The sequence below is a fragment of the Gymnodraco acuticeps genome, unplaced genomic scaffold (genome assembly GCF_902827175.1).
Source record: "Gymnodraco acuticeps unplaced genomic scaffold, fGymAcu1.1, whole genome shotgun sequence".
Lineage (NCBI taxonomy): Eukaryota > Metazoa > Chordata > Actinopteri > Perciformes > Bathydraconidae > Gymnodraco > Gymnodraco acuticeps.
Window position 1 is genome coordinate 1,326 of NW_022991796.1, and position 11,025 is coordinate 12,350.

The 11,025-nt window shown below is 39.2% G+C and overlaps 1 protein-coding gene across 1 annotated transcript; it reads left to right on the plus strand.

The window, feature by feature from the left end:
* Nucleotides 1–1,727: 1,727 nt before the first annotated feature.
* On the plus strand, nucleotides 1,728–3,139 carry LOC117535221 (gastrula zinc finger protein XlCGF17.1-like; the record flags this gene model as incomplete). The annotated part of the gene is made up of 1 exon (XM_034199613.1): nucleotides 1,728–3,139. A coding segment is annotated over one exon (860 nt), but the record flags the coding sequence as incomplete, so codon positions are not given.
* Between the last annotated feature and the right edge of the window lie 7,886 nt (nucleotides 3,140–11,025).

The following is an 11,025-nucleotide window of genomic DNA, read 5'->3' on the forward strand; positions in this document are numbered from 1 at the left end:
TACAAAAGATCAGTATGACAATACGACACCCTCTGTCCTTAGACCCTCACATCGTACAAGGAAAAACTTCCGGAGAAAACCCACAGTTTAAAGGGAAAAATGGGAGAAACCTCAGGGAGAGCAACAGAGGAGGGATCCCTCTCCCAGGACGGACAGACGTGCAATAGATGCCGTGTGTAAATTGAAAAGATAATACATTTGCAACATAGAGAACATGAGAGTACACAGGTATAGACAGAGAGAAGGAAGAAGTAAGATGTCCCCCGACAAACTAAGCCTATATCAGCAAAACTAGGGGCTGAATCTAATCAGCCCTAACTATAAGCTTTATCAAAAAGGAAGGTCTTAAGCGCACTCTTAAAAACGGATAGGGTGTCTGCCGCCCCAACACAAACTGGAAGCTGATTCCACAAATGTGGAGCTTGATAAGAAAAGGCTCTGGCTCCCATTGTACTTTTATGGCGCGTTTCCACTGCAGCAGGTAGCTCGCTTTAAGCGTGCCGAGCCGTGCGGGGCCCGTTTTTGGTTGCGTTTCCACTTTTTTCTGGCCCGACTAAATCGTGGTTCTAGGGCCAGGAAGAACCAGGCTGAGTCGGGCTGAGTTTGCTAAACTAGAGAGAGAATCGCTGGCAAGGGGCTACAACTACAACAAGATTAACATATTTGACCGTGATTTAATTTTAATACACGTTTCAAAATGATGCCGAAGTAACAACATACTGATACTGGTTAGTAAAAACCATGAGTTAAGGCTTTGACAAGTCTGCAGACAGACGGCAGGCGAAAAACAATTTAAAAATGCGTGTTTTCTAAATGTAGCTTGGCTAAGCTAACGTTATATATGCTCCGACCGTCCACACTCACAACAACGGCCTATACAGACATAAATAAACCAGCGACTGTATTCTCCATGACACAGGCAGTCTGTGGTTTGTACTTGTTTAACTTCTGTCAAGTTTCTGAACAGATATGAGGAGCTGTGAGCTCTGAGTGCTAACAGCTAACGGCTGTGTTGTTTTTCTGGGGCTCTCATTGAAGATGACGTCACGGCTCCGCCTACACTGCGTTACTATAGTAACTGCCCCAGTTCCTAAACTGTAATGGAAGCGCAGCATTAAAGTGAGCCGGGCCTAATAAAGCCTAACCAAACCGAGCGAGGCCGAGCGAGGCCTGCAGTGGAAACGCGCCATTAGAGACTCTAGGAACAACCAACAACCCTGCATTCTTGGAACGCAATGCCCTAGTAGGACAGTAGGGTATAATGAGTTCTTTAAGGTAAGATGGCGCCTGCCCATTAAGGGCTTTGTAGGCGAGAAGAATAATTTTAAATTGTATCCTGTGTTCTATAGGGAGCCAGTGTAAGGCAGCCAGAACAGGAGTAATGTGGTCCCTTTTCCTAACTCTGGTTAGTACACGAGCTGCAGCCTTTTGAATCAGCTGAAGCGACTTGACTGACTTCTTGGTACACCCTGATAATAAAGAGTTACAATAATCCAGCCTTGAAGTAACAAATGCATGGACTAGTTTCTCTGCATCGTTTTGAGGCAAGATATGCCTGATTTGTGCAATGTTACGTAGATGGAAGTAGGCGGTCCTTGAAATTGATTTTATGTGGGCGTTAAAGGATAAATCCTGATAACGTTGGAGCTCAACAAAGAAGGGGATTTTAAGCTGTAATGAACACAACAACTATTCTTTGTAACGTCTCTGTTTCCTGTTTCCTGCAGACGTCCAACTGGTGGAGGTTGAAGAAGAGTTTCCCCCTGAGACCCCCCCACACATTAAAGAGGAACAGGAGGAACTCTGGATCAGTCAGGAGGGAGAGAAGCTTCAAGGGCTGGAGGAGGATGATAACAGCAAGTCAACATTCACTCCTGTCCCTGTGAAGAGTGAAGATGATGAAGAGAGACCTCAGTCCTCTCAGCTTCGTCAGAGACAAACAGAAGCTGATGGAGAGGACTGTGGAGGACCAGAACCAGACAAGAACTCCGATCCAGAGACACGTTTACAACCAGAGACTGAGGACAACCCTGGAGACTCTTCAGAACCTGACACTGAAGACAGTGCCGGTTGGAAGGAGACCAGAGAACCTCCGTCAGGTTCAAACTCTCGAGTCCCCGTCAGTGATTCAAGGCGTAGTTCTGCAAATAAACGCTGTAAATGCTCTCAGTGCGGGAAAACATTAAGCAAGAAGAGTGATCTGAATCGACACATGCTAATTCACACAGGAGAGAAACCCTTCAGCTGCGCACTGTGCAGTAAAAGGTTTATCCGCAGGAGTCACGTGACGAGACACATGCTAGTTCACAGCGGAGAGAAACCCTTCAGCTGTTCACTGTGCAGTAAAAGGTTTATTCGCAGGAGTCATGTGACGAGACACATGGAAGTTCACACCGGAGAGAAACCATTCAGCTGCTCAGTTTGTGGGGAATCTTTTACACAAAGTGAACATTTACAGATTCACCTGAGAGTCCATGAAGAAGAGAAACCATTCAGCTGCTCTCTGTGTAGCAACAGATATACACAGAGGGGGGAATTAAACCTTCACATACAGGTTCACACCGGAGAGAAACCCCACGGCTGCTAACTGAGAAGTGGAAGATATTAGGCATGTTTGAGATGAGCTGCGTCTCGCCTCGAAAGTAGACGAGAATAGCCGATTGCAGCCGGGGGAGGTCTCAAAAAGCTCGCCTGAAGTCGGACAGCTCGGAGTCGGCTTGACTCGGTTTGCAATGACGGAAATTGCGTTGGCGTTCTTCGTTGCAGATTAAGTGGATGCAATAGAAATCCCACAATTAGTATATCACTACAAATGAATGACTCAAGTGTCTGTTCATTTAAAAAAAAAAATCAATACAAGGGGGGTTGAATCCTACATGTAAAAGACAGAACCACTACTTTTCAAAACTACTTCCGTCAGTGGTCTTGACCAGTTTGCATTTATGAAGAACGCACACATGTGTTTAATCGTTAATGTCAGATATGTACTAAGTAAATAAATGTGTTCCTGATCAAGATTAGATTCAACTTATGTTATTGCACAGATTACAGGTACTGAGACAACGAAATGCAGTTTAGCTTCTAACCAGGAGTGCAACAAGCAGTAAAGTGAAAAGTAATGTACACAATAGACAGAATAAAATATAGAATGAATTGAATGATGAATAAACAGTGAGGGGTATGAATACAATAGATACACACAGCAGCCTGTGAGCAGTATGAACAGTGTGTATGGATATGCTAAGATATATAAAGTATGAAATGGTAAGCAGTGCAAGTATAGTATAAAATATATAGATATTAATTTCATGATGATAAACATTGTGGAACAATGATGAAAAATGGGAATGGATGTGGCGACGTAAAACTGACACAAAACAACAACAAACTTTTGCCGAGCCAATGGGAGAGCTTCATCAGCAGCACGGGGTAAAAACCCACCAATGAGCGCTCAGCTCGAGATACCAGCGAGTCGTTTCCCATCAAGCATTTCGCTTCTGCAGCCCGTGGAGAGGAACTGCGCCGCCTCGCTCTCAAGGCTACCGGCGTCTTTGTCCCGCGAGATTTCAACGTCTCATGTAGGCGAGCCTCCAGAGCAAGTCGGACAAAATTACTAACCATCATGCAACGCACTATTAAGACAGCGGTCGCAATTGCGCAGGTCTGCGTCGGTCTCGCTCATCTCAAACAAGCCTATTTACTCAGGTGTATTCTGAACACTTGCAAGTTCACACTGAGGAGAAACCTTTCAGCTGCTCCGATTGTGAGAAATCTTATAGACGAAGTGAAAGTTCAAAGATTCACATGAGAGTTGGAGGAGAAACGATGTGGCTGCCGTGTTGGTGAGCAAGGATTCTCTTGGGTTTATGAACTCAGAAACCATCAAAATGCCAAACGATAAATAACGTCTAACTTTACTGAATACAAAGGACATCTGGAGAGTATGACAACATGACTTCTACTTGAACTGATGCTCTAAATATCTTGTCAATTATTTACTTAAATGTACATTTTGTTTAAGCATCTAAAAATAAACCTACTTTTTATTTTGTATTACACATCTTAGATTTAAAGGTGGGGTAGGTAATTCCCTTCAGAAACACTTGTTATATTCCATGGAATGCTCTTAACATCCCGATAGCAATGAATACAATAAATGATTTGACAATAAATACATTAAAACATTTCATCTGTGGAAGCCGTAGCGCTGTAAAAAGCACGACCAATCATCTGAGCCGGCTGGCTAAAGTAACTGGATGGCCTACCTGCCTGTCAGCCTTCCATCTGGGCACAGACTTTCAGTAAAGTCACAGGAAGAGGACGGGGTTTCATAAGGAGTTAAAGAAATGACAATTGAATTACTTTAAATGTATGTTATTTACTTCACATCACATGGTAAATGTCCTGGACTTATACATCTCTTTCTCAGGTCTCTTCGACCCTCAGAGCTCTTTACAAAATACGAGAAAAATCATTTTGAATTTTTTTCCGAAATCTAACTTTATTTGATTATTACAATTTTTGACATTTTTATAAAAGATCTTTTTTTATTTCTCACTTTTTTCAGTTTTGTGACTTATTTTTAGAATTTTAACTTTTTTCAGAAATCATTTTATTTTAGACATTTTTTTTGGGAGTTCTGACTTCATTGTTTTAAAAAAACATTTAGAATTTTTTCTGAGAAATGTGATTTTGTTCAGGGTTCAGTATCTCGCCCAGGGACACGTTGACTCCACGGGCTGGAATCGAACCAACAACCTTCTTGTTGAAAGACGACATAGTAACATGATGTCTTCTCCATCTCATGTCTGTTCCTCACGCTGTGTAATCAATATGCTTTCAAATCAATAAGATCCTCATTGTTGCCTCACTGATCTCTTCTGATTGGATATCATCACCTTCCCATTCCACTAGCTCTGAAGAGTTACAGCATTAGTGACACTGACTCTAAATAAGACCAACTGCATCATTGACATCTTTAAGTCCATTTATTTAACCATTAGTTTCTTTACGTGGCGTCTGATCGTCCTCCAGCTCTCACGTTACACTTCATATCATCTGTGATAAACACCAATAAACACTATTTTATATTCAGTGGTTAATAAGCTGCAGAGCAAACTGTTCTTATCAGATGTTCACCCACTGCTCCAATATATATTATTTATTCAATAGAGATCCTCAAAAACCTCAAATCGGCCAAACCATGTTGTAGCTCTTGTCTGCTAATGCTAATGAATGCAGCTTGTGTTCATTGTGTAAACGTCCCAACAGCTGCAGGTTAACATCCGGCAGGTTCTATGAGCTGGAGACCCTACTCTACATTTCTATCATTAAACTTTGGGGTCTCAACATGTCCGGGTTCACACTGATGACAAGTAGAATATTTACAATCAATAACTAAGGAGGTGTGGTGAAAACAGTGTGAGAATGTGCTCTGGTTCTGAGCCTAAAACCCTCTTCTGTCCCCTGCTGTGATGAAGCTTCTCTTCCTCTGGACCTGAACCACACACTGGAGACATAAAGGTCTGCACACGTCTTTGTTGTTTAAGTTCCAGTTGTTCCCACTAGATGGCGCTCAGGAGCAGTGGATTCACCCATGGATGTATTTCCCCTCCTGCTGGTGGGACTGTTTACAGGAAATCACGTGACTGCTGGGAACAGTTCCGAACTCAACCAGCAGGGGAGCTGTTGCTCAGACTCAGACTGTGAACTGCGCAGCAGGAAATAAATAGTGCACTGTCACTCTCAGGGGAAATGAGGGGAGTCCCGGAGAGACAGCGGGGGTTCACCTGAAGAGAGAACAGCATACACATCTACTGATCAATACACATACCTGATCAATACACATACCTGATCAATACAAATACCTGATCAATACACATACCTGATCAATACACATACCTGATCAATACATATACCTGATCAATACACATACCTGATCAATACATATACCTGATCAATACACATACCTGATCAATACACATACCTGATCAATACATATACCTGATCAATACAAATACCTGATCAATACAAATACCTGATCAATACACATACCTGATCAATACACATACCTGATCAATACACATCTACCTGATCAATACACATACCTGATCAATACACATACCTGATCAATACATATACCTGATCAATACATATACCTGATCAATACAAATACCTGATCAATACACATCTACTGATCAATACAAATACCTGATCAATACACATACCTGATCAGTACAAATACCTGATCAATACACATACCTGATCAATACACATCTACTGATCAATACACATACCTGATCAATACACATATCTGATCAATACACATACCTGATCAATACAAATACCTGATCAATACACATACCTGATCAATACACATCTACTGATCAATACACATACCTGATCAATACACATACCTGATCAATACAAATACCTGATCAATACACATACCTGATCAATACAAATACCTGATCAATACACATACCTGATCAATACACATACCTGATCAATACAAATACCTGATCAATACAAATACCTGATCACTACAAATACCTGATCAATACACATACCTGATCAATACAAATACCTGATCAATACACATACCTGATCAATACACATACCTGATCAATACACATACCTGATCAATACACATACCTGATCAATACAAATACCTGATCAAAACACATACCTGATCAATACAAATACCTGATCAATACAAATACCTGATCAATACACATACCTGATCAATACAAATACATGATCAATACACATACCTGATCAATACACATACCTGATCACTACAAATACCTGATCAATACAAATACCTGATCAATACACATATCTGATCAATACACATACCTGATCACTACAAATACATGATCAATACAAATACCTGATCAATACACATATCTGATCAATACACATACCTGATCAATACAAATACCTGATCAATACAAATACCTGATCAATACAAATACCTGATCAATACACATACCTGATCAATACACATACCTGATCAATACAAATACCTGATCAATACACATACCTGATCACTACAAATACCTGATCAATACACATACCTGATCAATACACATACCTGATCACTACACATACCTGATCAATACACATACCTGATCAATACAAATACCTGATCAATACAAATACCTGATCAATACACATACCTGATCAATACAAATACCTGATCAATACAAATACCTGATCAATACACATACCTGATCAATACAAATACCTGATCAATACAAATACCTGATCAATACACATACCTGATCAATACAAATACCTGATCAATACAAATACCTGATCAATACAAATACCTGATCAATACAAATACCTGATCACTACAAATACCTGATCAATACACATACCTGATCAATACAAATACCTGATCAATACAAATACCTGATCAATACACATACCTGATCAATACACATACCTGATCAATACACATACCTGATCAATACAAATACCTGATCAATACACATACCTGATCAATACACATACCTGATCAATACAAATACATGATCAATACACATACCTGATCAATACACATACCTGATCACTACAAATACCTGATCAATACAAATACCTGATCAATACACATATCTGATCAATACACATCTACTGATCAATACACATACCTGATCACTACAAATACCTGATCAATACAAATACCTGATCAATACACATATCTGATCAATACACATACCTGATCAATACAAATACCTGATCAATACACATACCTGATCAATACAAATACCTGATCAATACAAATACCTGATCAATACACATACCTGATCAATACAAATACCTGATCAATACAAATACCTGATCACTACAAATACTGATCACTACAAATACCTGATCACTACAAATACTGATCACTACAAATACCTGATCAATACACATACCTGATCACTACAAATACCTGATCAATACACATACCTGATCAATACAAATACCTGATCAATACATGATCAATACACATACCTGATCAATACAAATACCTGATCAATACACATACCTGATCAATACAAATACCTGATCAATACACATACCTGATCAATACAAATACCTGATCAATACAAATACCTGATCAATACAAATACCTGATCACTACAAATACTGATCACTACAAATACCTGATCAATACACATACCTGATCAATACAAATACCTGATCAATACAAATACCTGATCAATACACATACCTGATCAATACAAATACCTGATCAATACAAATACCTGATCAATACAAATACCTGATCCATACAAATACTGATCACTACAAATACCTGATCAATACACATACCTGATCAATACAAATACCTGATCAATACACATACCTGATCAATACAAATACCTGATCAATACACATACCTGATCAATACAAATACCTGATCCATACACATACCTGATCAATACACATACCTGATCAATACAAATACCTGATCAATACAAATACCTGATCAATACAAATACCTGATCCATACAAATACTGATCACTACAAATACCTGATCAATACACATACCTGATCAATACAAATACCTGATCAATACACATACCTGATCAATACAAATACCTGATCAATACACATACCTGATCAATACAAATACCTGATCAATACAAATACCTGATCAATACAAATACCTGATCACTACAAATACTGATCACTACAAATACCTGATCAATACACATACCTGATCACTACACATACCTGATCAATACAAATACCTGATCAATACAAATACCTGATCAATACACATACCTGATCAATACAAATACCTGATCAATACAAATACCTGATCCATACAAATACTGATCACTACAAATACCTGATCACTACAAATACTGATGACTACAAATACCTGATCAATACACATACCTGATCAATACAAATACCTGATCAATACAAATACCTGATCAATACAAATACCTGATCACTACAAATACCTGATCACTACAAATACCTGATCAATACAAATACCTGATCAATACAAATACCTGATCACTACAAATACCTGATCAATACAAATACCTGATCAATACACATACCTGATCAATACAAATACCTGATCACTACAAATACCTGATCACTACAAATACCTGATCAATACACATACCTGATCAATACACATACCTGATCACTACAAATACCTGATCAATACAAATACCTGATCAATACAAATACCTGATCACTACAAATACCTGATCAATACAAATACCTGATCAATACAAATACCTGATCAATACACATACCTGATCAATACTAATACCTGATCAATACACATACCTGATCAATACACATACCTGATCAATACACATACCTGATCAATACAAATACCTGATCAATACAAATACCTGATCAATACACATACCTGATCAATACACATACCTGATCAATACAAATACCTGATCAATACACATACCTGATCAATACAAATACCTGATCACTACAAATACCTGATCACTACAAATACCTGATCAATACACATACCTGATCACTACAAATACCTGATCAATACTAATACCTGATCAATACACATACCTGATCAATACTAATACCTGATCAATACACATACCTGATCAATACACATACCTGATCAATACAAATACCTGATCAATACAAATACCTGATCAATACACATACCTGATCAATACACATACCTGATCAATACAAATACCTGATCAATACACATACCTGATCAATACACATACCTGATCAATACACATACCTGATCAATACAAATACCTGATCAATACACATACCTATCACTACAAATACCTGATCACTACAAATACCTGATCACTACAAATACCTGATAGTTTTATACAACCACAGTTCAATCAACATAAGAGCTTTATTGATCCTGGAGGGAAGCAGCGACAGACAGAGAGGAGAGAATACTCGGATCATGTACTTGAGTAAAAGTAGAAGTACTCGGATCATGTACTTGAGTAAAAGTAGAAGTACTCAGATCATGTACTTGAGTAAAAGTAGAAGTACTCGGATCATGTACTTAGTAAAAGTAGAAGTACTCAGATCATGTACTTAGTAAAAGTAGAAGTACTCAGATCATGTACTTAGTAAAAGTAGAAGTACTCAGATCATGTACTTAGTAAAAGTAGAAGTACTCAGATCATGTACTTGAGTAAAAGTAGAAGTACTGAACTGTAGTGGGTTGTAAGTGAAGATGGTCAGTATAGGGGAGACCAGGGACAGTTGCTAGCTTGACCCATATTGAGCTAGTTATATGTTTAGCTTACAAAACAGTGATTCTAATAATACTAGTTTGGATTCCTCGACATTTGACCTCAAGACGGTATCCAAAAAATACATCATATCATGTTTGCACATTTTTTACCTCAGAAACACACTTTTGCGAGAGATTTAAAGGTGAAACTTTTTTTCACGGCAATCTTTCCATCTAGCTGAGCATGTGCAGAGTGAGTTTCATCATGTTTGTGATCGGAGATATTGAAGGCGTTACAACTCTCCCTTATTACAACCGTCCCTGGTCTCCCGCACGTGGCACTTTTTAATCCTTTTGTAATTACAGCATGTTTCCTGTCTGTTTGAACTCATTGTTAAACTAAATGAGTCGAGGTGAGGAAACGACGCTGCAAAACAAAGGAGACGAGGTGAGGAAACGACGCTGCAAAGCAAAAGAGATGAGGTGAGGAAACGACAGTGCAAAGCAAAGGAGACGAGGTGAGGAAACGACGCTGCAAAGCAAAGGAGACGAGGTGAGGAAACGAAGGTGCAAAGCAAATGAGACGAGGTGAGGAAGCGACGCTGCAAAGGAGTCGAGGTGAGGAAGCGACGCTGCAGAGCAAAGGAGACGAGGTGAGGAAGCGACACTGCAGAGCAAAGGAGTCGAGGTGAGGAAGCGACACTGCAGAGCAAAGGAGTCGAGGTGAGGAAGCGACGCTGCAGAGCAAAGGAGTGGTTGTGCTGCTGCTGCCTCAGAGTCTCAGGTTACAGGGAAGCTAACCTCAAAGCCTCGC